Consider the following 13,800-nt stretch of genomic DNA (forward strand, 5'->3'; position numbering starts at 1 on the left):
CTTTCATCACTAGGGGAAGGTCATAAATTCACAATTTTCTGGTTTATCAGTCGGCTGCATCACTAATTGTGCTGATAAAGTTAGTACATGCAAGCTGATGTGCGTCTTTACTTCAAGCAGAATAATGCGTGCATCAGTGGTTTGTGTCATTTATGATATGGTGATAAACTGCAGTTCCTGTGTACTGAAAAATAGGTACCATGAAGCTGTGATGGTGATGACTTCCAAGACAGGCAGGCTACATGTCAGGATCTCAGTTTTAATTGGAAAATCATTTATTTCAAATAACCAAAATAGTTTTGTTACAATTAAAGGCATTGGCATTCTTTAAAACTTACATACACAAAAATAATAACACGATTATTACAAAGTAATTATCAGAATGGCTATGCAATGTTATTTATATTTACACCTACCAAGAGTGTACAAGAGTTACATCCAGAAAGAGTAACCAAGTACATGTATTCAGATAATTCAGTTTTAAGGCAACTATTGTATATTTTACGCCACAGTTCTAAATGTGACAGTCCTGATTTCTAATAGTTTTTCATTTCAATAAAATACAACAGTAATAAGTTAATATACAGTCACTTTTGTGATTGATAACTAGTGATTGTTACATCTAGTTATGGGGAATATGGGGCAGTTTGTTAGACCAGCTACAAAATTTAAATACATCTGACAGGTTTATGCAGCAGAAACATAAAAATGTAAAGGGAGTAATTCTTCACAAGGAGTGCTCAATAATTTGCGATACTCAAACATTTTTAATTGGGCATGGTTTGAATGTAGGATTTGTAATGAAATATAATTTAATTGTCTGTTATATTGCTTCACTTAAAGAATAAAAAAGAGCTTTTTCGACCACTGCAATCCAGAAATATTCTTTATGGTTCAAAGACAAGACAAACGTTGTCTAGCCGAAACAGACATGTCTATCTTATCATGAATTATTATGAAAAATGTGTGAGAGTGCAACTGCCATTACCACAAACAATATGCTTTGTATCCTACAGTCAATATAAATGTTGGAATGTTGTTTTGTAGTTGTGGTTTGCAAATTCTTCCTTAAATAGTCCAGTGCAGAAGAGCAGTAAGTGGCACTTTAAAACTCAGTGCCCTTCATCTCTACTTCAGTCCTCATCCTCTTCTTGCTTCTCTTGGCTCTGTAGGAGAGGAGGAGCCAGGTGACACCCCAGCCAATCAAAAGACCCGTGACAGCCAGCACGGCAGCAAGCCATACTGGCACATCGTCTGAGCAATCAGGGGTGAGCGGCTGGGCTGTGTTCTGTGGTGTGAGGGTTGAGGTGGTGGTTGTGGGTGCTTTGGTGGTGGTGGTGGTGGTCAGACTGGACAAGCTGTTCATCCTTGTGAAGATGTAAGGATGCTCCTGGAACGTACAAGTAGGGAGGCTTTGAACTCAGTCACACTCAATTTTATTGAAACGTTTATGTAGTTTTTCACAAATTACGCAGATAAATCACATCTGGATCAGCAATAGTATGCAAGAAGTGCTTATCAGAAAGCTTTCTTACCTCAGTGGGACACTTGATGTTATTTCTGGCATTTGTGAAATTGTTGTAAGTCTGCTTTTTGCCCACTGGCTCCAACTAGAGATAAAACAAAAACACATCTTTGCTCAGCCAGTTCATGACCAAATTGCAGTGAGATGTAGTCATTAAATCAGACTTGTTCTGAAACCCTTCCTCTGTCAAACAAGCTTAGCTTTTTTCTTTTCACCTTGTCAAACTCACCATGTTATTCCATATAGCTACAGCCATGTCAGCATGTCCCCGTTCACTGAAGTGGAAACAGTCCTCAGAGAAGTAGGTGTCATCAGGTGTGCCATCCTGGAGAAGAAATAATATCACATCAGTGAAGACAAAATAGTAGGTGTTGCAAAGGTTCAAGTCCAATAATGTTGGTACTGTTAAAAAACAGATGCTCAGGATAGTTCAAGTAATCAAATAAGAATAAAAAGCAATGACTGTTCAGCTTATTTATTGTGAAAGTCTATAGTATTGGTTGGTATTTGAAAAGACTTCCAAGGCACTCTGATTATAAGTTCTTTTAATGAATCATGGATAAACCAATGTGTTTCAGCTGAAAGAATCTTCAGCAGGGTAATATGACATCAGTGTTTGTGGGAATTGTGTGCTCTGATGGGAAGGGCTTGTTTCTCTCATCAAGCTAAATGTTTGTATATGGAGTACATCGGAGGGTGGGGAGTTCATGGAAGGCTTACAGCATTCACAGGAACAATGGTGTTTTTAAAAAAGGGCTGAACGACCACAGCAAAGTCCTCTCTGTCATCATACCGACCTCCGTACACCAATTTTTCCGTCTCAACCTGAAAGAAATACCACAAATGATCATGTTATCAGAGGTTAACTAACAATCCTGGCTTATCAGCATGGTTCAGCGTGGACTATTCTTTAAAATAGCAACACTGAGGAAGTACTTTGGTCTTACTAACCTGTATTTCCCGATTGATCCTTTTAACTTCAGCCAGCTCTAGAGAATTTTCTCCTGATAACAAGAAGCACGGGCAAACGAACCTGAGGACAAAATGTAACAACTTGTTTGCTTTACATTGCATATTACAGATTTGGAGGATTAGTTATTAATTCAGAGATAATGTGGTCCTTTAGTAAATACCAAATTATAATGTATATCTTTGCTGGATTGACTAGATATAGGATCAATATAAAGAGAAGTGCTATTGACCAAAAAATGCTTTAAAAATGCTCTTTTTAAGGACTCAAATGTTTATGTGGAATTGATTTGGCACAAGTGGATCAATGAACATACTGTTGTAAGACACTGCACCCAAGACTATCCCTTTTGATCCTTTTGAGGCCTTCAATTTCCATGATTTCCAAGACACTGACAATTGTCCTGGGAACCTAGAAAACAAGTACAACTGTTAGTCAGGAAAGGGAAGAAATGAACAAAATTAATCTGGGAGAGAAAACTGTGCATCTTTAGTGAAGTATCTCTTGAGTGTGTATTCTGTATGGTATTTACTGTTTACTCTACATGATCTCACCTCTTTGTGCAATATATCCAAGCTTGTCATTAAATGATGGCTGTAGTTCTGAGGTGACAAAGATGCCTGTAGATTTGACACCAAAAGAACATTAAAATTACAAACAATGTTCAAGGCTTTTTATTATTTCATAGGGAACACGTGTACATGGTGACTCATATCTTTTTTCACTGTTTGTTTTGACCAATAAAAAGTAGGATGATTATGGTACATTTGGGGGAAACTGGCCAAAATTGTATCTAAAAAGCACATATCATCCAAAGGAGCCAAGATTATGCAACATGTATGAGCATATGAGCAACAACTAACCCTAAGCTGTCACTAACACAGTCTCAGAGCTCATTTTATATTGATGCTATGCTTTGATAATCTGATTCAAAGCACAAACATTAAAAGAGAGACTACCCTGTCGGTGGAGTGCGAGAAGAGTAATGGAGAGGGAGAGAAAAAAGGGAATGAAACAGGAGAAAGAAAAACTAAAGGAGGGAACGAGACAGAGACAGGATGAAGAGAGTCTGGGTTGACTTCTGTGTTGTTTATGCCTCTTAGAGAACAATGCCTGTCACTGTGCTCCCATGTGCTTGTTTAATGCAGACAGAGGCTGGAATAGTAGAGGGAGGGGGCTGTTTTGTGTTGGAGGGGTAAAGTGACAGAATGTGCTCATTCAAAAGAAACCATGTCTGCTCTCATCTCACTCTGACACAATAAAACAATTAGGGGAGGGCTGTCCACAAAGCTTGATTATTCTGCTCCAGTGCTTAGTCCCATTTGGAGAGTGATATCATGAGACAGCTCTACACAGGGCATCATGTAACACCAGGGGATGTTTAACTGCTGTGCTATCATAGGAAACTGTCTTTAAGGAGGGAAAGACATTGAAAATGCCCTTCATCCTGGGGAGATTTCTTAAAGCAACTCACCCGGTCATTACAGTACTGACACAGGTCATTGCCTCCAATGAAGAGGGTCACCAGCTTCCAGTCCTTCTCAAAATCTACTGCCTATTTTCATTACAGGGATAAAGAAAGAATCAGTGCGATAGAGTTAATTTTTCTTGCACATTACTATAAAATATTATCATCTGTGGTAACAAAATCATGTCAGTGTATGGTTTTGATTCACTTAGTACCAGATATTTAACTCACAGAGTCTTTTTTCATCTTAGTAATCAGGTCTCTGACTTGACCTGGGATTCCTCTGTATAAAATGAGAGATTTTTATTAGTGCATTAAGTATTTAACACAGAACCAACATGACAACAAATCAAACAAATATTAGAACTCACGCGATTTTAGCTCCTGACACAGCCACGTTGAAGCCAGTCCGACGACTTCCTTGTCCCAATGACATTCCTCTGATTGTAGGATTAAACTTTCTAAGGATATCTGATGTAAAAAAAATTAAAAGGCAAGGGAAAAAGGGCCATCATTCTGGTTTTATTACAGTCCAACTCTGTCATCTAGTGGTGCCAATGTGCATTACAAATCAAGAAAGCTGAAAAATTGAAACTGGCATGAATTACTTACTGGGTAATGTTGTGACAGTCTCGAGAGTTTTATCTCCTCCAATGCTTGTTAATGAGAAACAAACAAATAAATAACCAATGAATAAAATGCAATGTATATGCATTTTTTGTATGTATAGTTTGTGTAGTCTCTCACCACCATGACACTCCTGTGTACTCTGTTCTTAGTTGCAGCAAACTCTTCGCCTTAGCACCAAAGCCGGTCTACGTGCAGAAAAAAGATGGTTATACTATTTAGTAAGCTTCTGACTGACTCTTGCTCAATCACAACAGTTTGAATCATTATTAAACAGTGTTATCAAAGAATTACAAATGTCCAAACCCTCAGGACTTAATTACTTGTTCTAGTGGAGACCTCAAATTACCAAACATACCAAATATGCTAGACTTACAGAGGCCTGAAAGAAAATTGAGGGGGGGGGGGTCTATTTTCTAAGTGTGATCTAAATTGTTTTTTCTTAGTTTTTTCCAACTGTGAAAAAGGAGAGAAAACAATTAAGACAAGATTCAGAAAATTGATTTTTTTTCCTCTCAAAAAGGAGAAAATATCATAACATTCTTATTAGTTTCACAAATGGGTCTGTTGTATCATCTGTCTATTGCACTATGATAAATTAATAGATTAACCAGCAGTTATATACCCAACTGTTGAAAAATCCTCTTAAAAATACACTCACTGCATACACACACTGGTGATGATGCATAGACACACATCGAAACCATAAACACACAAATATTCTTTTGTACAAACTTACAGTTATAGAGTCTCCCAGAGCAGCCACCACTTTGATGTCGGCTGGTCGTAATCTGTGAGCTAAAAAACATGAGCATGTTTGACATTGACCCCTTCTATGTTTACTCATAATAAACACCTGAAAAACACCTTGAATGTTTACCTGAAGTCGGTACTGAGTTGGATGGAGCTGTGTTAACGCAGGAGAAGTCACTGCCCCAGTTCTAAAGAATAAAGACAAACATGTTTTATGTATTTATAACCTTTGACTGGGCATCATTTATAAATACCAATCACTGGCCATTCTTAAGTTGTGCTGTATATGAAACACAGAAACTATAACCTACTGTAACAGGGGCAGGGGTCGGGGGAGGGCCTGGAAAGGTGTAGTTGCTGTTGACAGCAGTTCTGAAGAATGGGATAGTCTGATGAAGAAATTATGAGAACATATTTCAATCAATCAATCAATCTTTATTTGTATAGCGCCAAATCACAACAATGTCATTTCAAGGCACTTTACACATAGAGCAGGTTCTAAACCGAACTCTTCAGGTTTTATTTACACAAAAATTTTAAAAACAACATACAATATATGGTAGTTGGTAAAGTGTTTAACTGTGAAGCAAATGTTGTTACCTCTGAGGGGCATTTCAAATCAATTCCAGCCATGAAGTCTTGAGTAAAAGTCTTGTTGCCCACTGGCTCTAACTACAAGAATAAAAGTTAAAGTTAAAGGTCAGTGAGATATTTTGGATTATTATTATATGACCACATGTTCCAAAATACATAATAAAACTTACCATGTTGTTCCAAAGAGCACGGGCCATGAGAGTGTGAGCTTTCTGGCTGAGATGAAAACAGTCAGGTGAGAAAAAAGAGCGATCAGGCTTTCCATCCTTTAAGAAAAATAGAAAAGAGGCAGAAATGTAAAAAACAGGGATTGTCAAGGATTGAAAAAAATGAATGAAAACACCATTAGGAATCTGTCATTGTTTCAGGTCTTACTCCTAAAATGGGAAGGACAACTTCTCTGAAAAAGGGCTGCAGCACCACAGTGAAGTTGTTGTGTGTGTCATACCGGCCGGAGTCAATTAGCTCTCTCATTTCATGCTGGAAGAAAAACAAACAAAAAGCATGTGTAAGAGAAGTGATGTCACTCCAACTAGCCTATCTAACGATATTAGATGTACTTTTTATTCCTCAAAGTCAAATTAAGGCAAACCCAGAAATCCAGAAAGCACATGGAAATGCATTTCTCAGTCTTGTACCTGATAAGCTCTATTGAATTCATTAACCGTCTGGAGTTCAGAGGATCCCTCTTTAGGCTTCAGTATGCAGGGGCAAATTAAACTGAAACATAAACGTTAAAACGGTTAAATAATGACTCAATTAGTTGTTTGGTCAACTCTTTGTATTATAGAACCATAAATCACCAACCTTACAAACCAGGTGGGACAGCCCAGACTTTTATCTTGGTGCAGCTCACGCAATGGTACAATATTTAATATTTCAACAAGATTAACAATGGCTCGAGGCACCTGGATAGGAACAAAACTGAATGAATTTTTAGCAATTTAGACACAACTATGAAAAGGTGAACATACACTTATGTTGCATGTATGTATAAGTGGAACAAGGTGCAAGAATCTTTTTAACAACATACTTCACGATGGAGTATGTCCAGAGCTTGGCGGATACGCCCGACCACATTCTTGGGCGAGAAAAAAATCTGTGGAATACATGGATCTCACCAGTGAACATGACACAAAGCAAACCTGGACAAATTTATGTATGGAATAATCATTTAGACAAAAAAATGATGATATCAAGTAAGTATGAAAGTAACGAAAATATGAAAAATCTTAATAAAGTAGATAAGAATGCTCACACTGTCTGTGCAGAAGTCACATATGTCATTGCCCCCAATAAACATGGTGATCACTTTCCAGTCATTATGGAAATCAATGCGCTGTAAAGCAGGTAAGAAAGAAATGTAGTTTTAATTTGTGAATATAGAACTGAGACAAAGGTTGCTTTGTGGAGGCTTACAGCATTTGCCTGCTTTTTCAATTTACCACTGCCTTACCGAATCATTTTTCATTTTGTCCACCAGGATGCGCACCTGTTGCACCATATCACTGAAAACACAAAAAACATTTTTGATTAGTAGTGTCTAAGAAGTGGAAATGCATGGTTCTGTAAGTTCTGCTGGGGTTTTAGTGACTATTTGATTCAAAGGATAAATAAAAATAAAAAGTAATGAATGATAATAAATAGAAACATGACTGACCCACACTTGGCTCCTGCTGCAGCCTGGTTGAGGAAGGCCTGAGAAGTGTCCTCTTTTCCTATTCCCGTTGAGAAGCCAGTCACAGAGGGGTTAAACTCCCTCAGGATGTCTGCATACCACAAACACAACAAAGTTTAGAAAAATGGAGGATGAAGGAAAATCATAATCATTTTTAATTCTATTTTAACATACAGAAAAAATTGTATCATCATACAACATACAATGTCACAAAAATCCTCTTGTCATATTCTTACACATTTCTGTTGTAAAATTTAGAGCTCTTGACACATTTTGTGAATTTAATTTAAACATGTTTTAAATATTTAGCATTGTATTATTTACGATAAAAGACATCCTACAGGCATTTATTTGAGTCAGGCAGCTAACCTTAAAAGATGTCTGCATGGCAGTGAGGTCTATTATGATTGTGATAAGATAGCATAATCATAGATGTTATCAAACATACTGCTACAATTGGGAAATTATGAACATCTTAGATTTGATAAGATAAACCTCCATTACGCATTTTTATGGGATTTGGTTTATTGGCAACATTATTATACTTTTTGTTAAAATAAGACAGATACACCTACTTGGCAAAGTGGTCACAGTGGTAATGTTTTCATCACCGCCAATGCTGAAAATTGCAGACGTAGCCTGTTAGGTTTACAGTAAATGCAGCTCACAGAATTACCATGAACTCTTGAAATATTTTCCCCACACTATCAAAATTTGAACAAAGATGTACTTTAGCTTATCTTACCTCCATGACAGTCCTCTGTACTCATTAATCACTAACAGAAGGTTGTCTGCCTTCGCACCCACACCATTGGCTGCCTATCAAAAACATGAGATGGAGAGAGACCACACAGAAACAAATTACTGCTTACTTACTAGAGCAAGAGTTAATGTACGTACCACCAGTTAAACGTTTAGACACACCTCCCCATTCAATTGCATGAGAAAGTATGTCCAAACTTTTGACTGGTACTCTACATTGAACCAGAACCATGTATTAAAATTGTAGTAGCCACATTTGTATTGAAATTAAAATGTGGTTTACCATTAGAATGAAATGTGTATAAATGATATGTATTAGAATTATAAGAGTACCGTTTTTTGAAGTGATTGATATACTGTATGAATTTGACTGGAAATCAAAAAGTACAAGAAACTCACTGTCAGAGAGTCGCCCACTGCTCCAACCACCTTGATATCTGCAGGTCTGAGTTCATGAACTACACAGGAGAGAAAATAATGTGCTCAAACGTGGTTGGATATAAATATTTTTCCAGCATGTGTGAGCAGAAAAAAGCTAATAAAATTGTTTTGTAGACTACCTGAAGTGGGTGTCATAGGGGATGGACTACGGTCTGTGCAGGGTATGTCGGTACCCATGACCTGAAAAACATTCTTTAATAAATTAAACTGTACACTCTACTCTTCAATATGGTTTTGAAACTGTCACAGATCTTACTGGGTCTGTCAGTGAAGAGGCTTCTCTGTAAACCTTCTCCTCTCTGCTGGTGGGGGAATTTATCTGTGTCCGCAGGAAAGGTCGTTCCTGGAAGTCATGTCATAGTTTTAACTGCAGCATCGGATTGTAAATCTTGATTAGCATAAAGGATGGGAGGGAGGGGTCCTCAATTGCTGCTGCAACACTTTGTGAAGCATTTCTAAACATTTTTCAAGGCTGTAAAACATGCTGCAATGACATTTAGGGATGACTTGATAACATCTTCTGTTATGTGATGGCATGCCTCACCTGGGAAGGGCAAGGAATTGTGATGACACTAGTGTCCTTGACCCCTATCTGATCTGTTGATGGCTGAAGCTGGGGAAGGAAAACGTCACAATTGATTAGGATTCTCGACCATGTGGGGCCATCCTGTGCAGTCAAGGACTAATTACACAATTTATTTCATATACTGTATATGTGGTGTGAACAAAGCTGGAGAAAGTTATCCTGTAGATAATCTCATAAAGTTAATCTTTACATCTCGTATCTAATCTCTCTTCAGAGCAATACAAGTTTACAATGATCATCTTTCTTTTATTTTAAGGGATCATTGAGACTGTCATTTTACAACTGTCACACAAGGTCAATTTCAGAGTCAGAACAACTTACAGATCAATATGGAGAGTTTTAAATGTGCTGCTTTGTGGCACAGCATAACATACAGTATACTTACAGATTTGTCAGTCATGGTATGAACTTACCAGGTTTGTCCATAGCTGAACAGCTAGTTGGTTTATCTCAGACAATGTGTTCTCCTACAAAGATGAGATTTTCTGGTTACACATTAGTAATTTCAAGGGTTGATTGTTACTGGAAGGAAGACTTCTTATATACACTATTGTTTATTATAACTGTCATCCAGATGTAGCTTTACTTACAGAATCTAAAATGGGGTCAGTGATTACTGGCACAGCCTGCAGCAGGGCAGTGAAATCCACACTGTTACTTTGCCACTTTGGATTTTCCAAGATGTGATTTAGAGAGTCCTAAAAACAAGACCAATGAATAACTATCAAGCAACTGGCTAAATATGGTTCAGAAGAGCATAAAATAAAAACATGCAAATACCAGTAATCTATGTATAAATTACCTGCAGTTGTTTTAGAAGAGTTGCTTTATGTAGTCGCTGGTTTATGCGTTCATCTCTCATACACTCACACCAGCTACAAAATAAAAAAGCAAGCACATCACTGCCACATGCCCTCTACAAATAACAGGATTATAACACTACAGACTACATACATCAATGTAAAATGCATAAAAAGCAAGCTTAACTATACAAAGTCAGTTTTATAGTGTATAATACCAGCTACTTTGCTTTTTACTTGCTAAATATGAAACACTCACTTGTCCTTTTCATGAATTGTGCTCCAGACCACAACGTGAACTAAGGTGTGATGTAACTGTGAAAGTATACCCAACATATTAGATTTTTTCCCATTTTTTTGTTAATTGCAAACTTGTATTTAAAAAAGGGGACTGTACCCGTTTCTGCAATATTTGCAGAGCTGCTTCCACTTCCTGCACAACAGCGTTAACATCTGCAGCAACCTGAAGCACAAAGAAACGGTTACACTCTTATCATCCTTTAAAGATCCTAACACATGCAACACCAAACATGATCAAACAATATTTAGATGTAGTTATGGAACAAGGAATCTTACATGTGGTGAACAGGTGCATGTGAAATCTGTTGGTACAAACAGCAGCACAAATTTCCAGTCTGAGACCTGCAAAGATACAACAAAAAGCAAACTGAGCAAACTCCATCCACTGTGAGATGTGGGAAAATGCTTGAGAATAAAACTAGTAAATAGACCTTGAATATTTTGTTTTTACCAGATTTCTGTCCTGTGGCCTGAAGTTTAGTTGCACCTAATTCAACTTTTATGAACATAAAACATCACACAGAAAAGTCAAAGACGACCATAACTGTCTTGTCGTGAGTTGATCATACTAACCTCTGAAACACCCTGCTTCAGTTTCAGATAAGCATATTCCACTATCAGTCTAACACTCATTGAGGAGTGAAAATGAACAGGTTACGAGCATGAACAGTTAAGAGTATGTGCTGTGACAATAACTCTTCTTGCTCTTTTTTCAGTTTTTTTGATTGTCAATGATGTGCTTTCGTTAAAAGTGTTATTGCAACACTTTTGTTTATTCCTTTATAATCATATTATGCTGGACAAACCCAATGTGTTTAAAAGACATAAAATGTTATGAGAAGGTTAATGTGTACCTGATGTGAAAGGGATAGAGACAACTCCTCTGCTTCCTCCAACAAGCTCCTGCAACACATATAATAAATAACATACAGTACCTTCAGCAATCATGATCAAGTTAATGCTGTGTGTGTGTGTGTGTGTGTGTGTGTGTGTGTGTGTGTATGTGTGTGTGTGTGTGTGTGTGTGTGTGTGTGTGGTTACCTGGGCTGCAATGAGGGCTTATTTACATTTTCGTTGATCACTTCAGGGTTAAACATAGACAGCAACTCTGTTCATGACACATAAACACCATTATAGAGCCTCCTGTTAATCTTAATAAATCTCAGTAATAGTGCTGAATAAGTACATGATCCACTACAATAATGGTGAATAATGTACATTACGTGGTAATTGATGTTGTGAAAAGACAGGCTGGTGAGAGCGCCAACACATGATGACAATGACTTAGTTTTATGTGAAATGAAGGTCAACGACCTGTGTTTATAGCCCACCGTCTTATCCTGAGAGATAAACTCAACTTCTCTTCAGTGTATGCACTGTATCTGACATTTCCTCTGCAATGGTCTTGACTCTGACCTTGAACTGAACTCACTGAAAATTGTAAATACTTTTAAACACATTGTCAGATGATTCCTTGATTGTGTGAAAAGTACCTGTTTTTGTCTAACTCAGAGTTAAGTGACAGAAAACGTATATACCATGGTTCACTAGTTAAAAAAGTGATGTAATATCTAGAAGACTAGAAGTACTGTAAGAATTAAGTTCAAAAGTAACACCACCATCTAGGGCATTTTAAACTGACTATGTTTTTAGAGTAATATAAACTTATTTGTTTCTTCTTGATGTTGGTAACACTCAATGGTGAAAAAGTTTAGACTTACCAGCTACTCGACTGACCACTCTGGATGCTTCATCCCTGAAAATAAACACAGATACATTCTTATAGAGACAGAGAGGGTTTCATTATATTAGCTGCATGTAGTATGTGATTTCTGTATTACTGAATTTGTGCACTGAACTATTATTATGCTTAGCATCTTAACACTCTACCTGTGTGAGTGAGGCATCCCCAAGGCATAAACAGCTGAGATATCAGCCGGTCTGAGAGCATGAACTGATGAAGAGGAAAAGTGGTCAAAAACAACATGATGCAACATCTGACACATATTTTAAATACTCTTTACATGTAATATGACAATTGAAGAGATGGATGCTTATGCCTATAATCATTTAAACTAGCAAATAGATTAATACGATTATTGATATTGACTGTATAGTGCACTAGAAAATGCCTACCTGAAGAGGACGGGGAGAATGAGTCAGATACTGGTGAGCAGAGTATTGACATGTAGCTTTCTGTCTGTAACATAGAAAAACAATTCCTCAGACTCATTGCATTCATACAGAGCAAATGATTGATTGATGATTTGACTGATGAGCACCCAAGTGTAAGAACAGATGTATAATACCTCGTCTGCTTTCTCTGTTGATGGTTCATTTTGTACATTAATGTTGGCAGCATCTACATGTGACATAAGAAAACACCCAAATTAACTTAGAGGAAACATTTTTTGCCAACACGAGAGATTTAAAGGTTTTTCTTAATAGCTAAAAAAAAAACCATTTTGAAGAGTTAACATGTTAACAAATAAGAATAACATTTTGTCCATTACCATTCCCCTAGACATTTTCTGTTTACCATGGGTTTATGTTTCCTGTAATAATTGTGCTGCTGTGTTGTGTTTACTTTACCATACATACTATACTGGCTGTGTTATAAACTTTTTATACTAAACTAATGGAGACAATATGCACTTTTCTTACATTCAACTCTATTATACATAACTAAAGAAAAAAGGTACTGGGTAGAAGAGATTGTAACCTGCTTTCATCCAAAGTTTTGCAAATGGACTATAAGCGCTGAATTAGTTGTGAACATCAGCCAGCTCTGTGAACATGACCAAAAAACCATGACCTTCATCTAAACAGACAGGCTTTTTATTTACCAATTCATTCCATTTACCTTGCATATAAGTGTTTCTAACTGCATTAAGTAATTCACTGTGTTACTTTTGTCCAAACAATGTTGTGAATTCATCCACGGGCTGTACTTTACCTGTAAACTGAGCACAGGATCCAACAAGAGCTGCCAGAATCAGGAATGCAGATGTAGTCATGATGTGCTGAGATACTGAATGTCCTCCACACTGAGGGGGTTTGTGTAATGTCCTCCTCTGTTTTCCCTCCTTAGCCTCAGAGAAGGAATGAGTGTATGCTTTCAGTGACTGTAAAAGTACACTGTATCTGTAATGGGTGTGGAGAAGGCAAATAGTTCCCAGGAAAGGACAGGAAAAGAAGAAGAAACCCTGTTTCTGATGCAAAATGAAGTGCTGTCAATTCTGCTGTCTTTTTCACTCCCTCTCTTTTATTCTCAGTCATATCTTTCTCTTATCACT

General features: G+C 37.2%; 1 protein-coding gene across 1 annotated transcript; it reads right to left on the minus strand.

The window, feature by feature from the left end:
- Positions 1–1,105: 1,105 nt before the first annotated feature.
- On the minus strand, positions 1,106–13,521 carry plb1 (phospholipase B1). Its single transcript, XM_053335133.1, has 41 exons — positions 13,461–13,521; positions 12,395–12,458; positions 12,226–12,260; positions 11,546–11,612; positions 11,359–11,407; positions 10,781–10,846; positions 10,602–10,667; positions 10,464–10,519; positions 10,207–10,279; positions 9,995–10,102; positions 9,818–9,871; positions 9,363–9,431; positions 9,075–9,161; positions 8,938–8,998; positions 8,777–8,835; positions 8,361–8,434; positions 8,191–8,234; positions 7,598–7,706; positions 7,394–7,445; positions 7,196–7,276; positions 6,971–7,036; positions 6,745–6,845; positions 6,576–6,657; positions 6,313–6,417; positions 6,108–6,203; positions 5,944–6,015; positions 5,655–5,732; positions 5,471–5,531; positions 5,330–5,388; positions 4,711–4,778; positions 4,576–4,619; positions 4,335–4,434; positions 4,195–4,246; positions 3,970–4,050; positions 3,050–3,115; positions 2,812–2,906; positions 2,477–2,558; positions 2,246–2,350; positions 1,755–1,850; positions 1,536–1,610; positions 1,106–1,390 (listed from the first exon to the last, which is right to left on the minus strand). Exons 1-41 carry the CDS (start codon positions 13,519–13,521, stop codon positions 1,106–1,108), a joined length of 3,204 nt encoding a protein of 1,067 aa, XP_053191108.1.
- Positions 13,522–13,800: the final 279 nt, after the last annotated feature.

Source organism: Scomber japonicus, chromosome 16, assembly GCF_027409825.1.
Source record: "Scomber japonicus isolate fScoJap1 chromosome 16, fScoJap1.pri, whole genome shotgun sequence".
Taxonomy (NCBI): domain Eukaryota; kingdom Metazoa; phylum Chordata; class Actinopteri; order Scombriformes; family Scombridae; genus Scomber; species Scomber japonicus.

Bases quoted from the DNA above. Each gene is read 5' to 3' on its own strand.
- plb1 (XM_053335133.1), bottom strand. From the start codon at position 13,521: ATGACTACATCTGCATTCCTGATTCTGGCAGCTCTTGTTGGATCCTGT. The intron at 7,707-8,190 runs GTAGGTGTATCT...TGTGGTATGCAG, and splicing joins CACTGTGACCACTTTGCCAA to ACATCCTGAGGGAGTTTAAC. The intron at 5,532-5,654 runs GTAGGTTATAGT...TTTATTCTTTAG, and splicing joins CGACCCCTGCCCCTGTTACA to AACTGGGGCAGTGACTTCTC.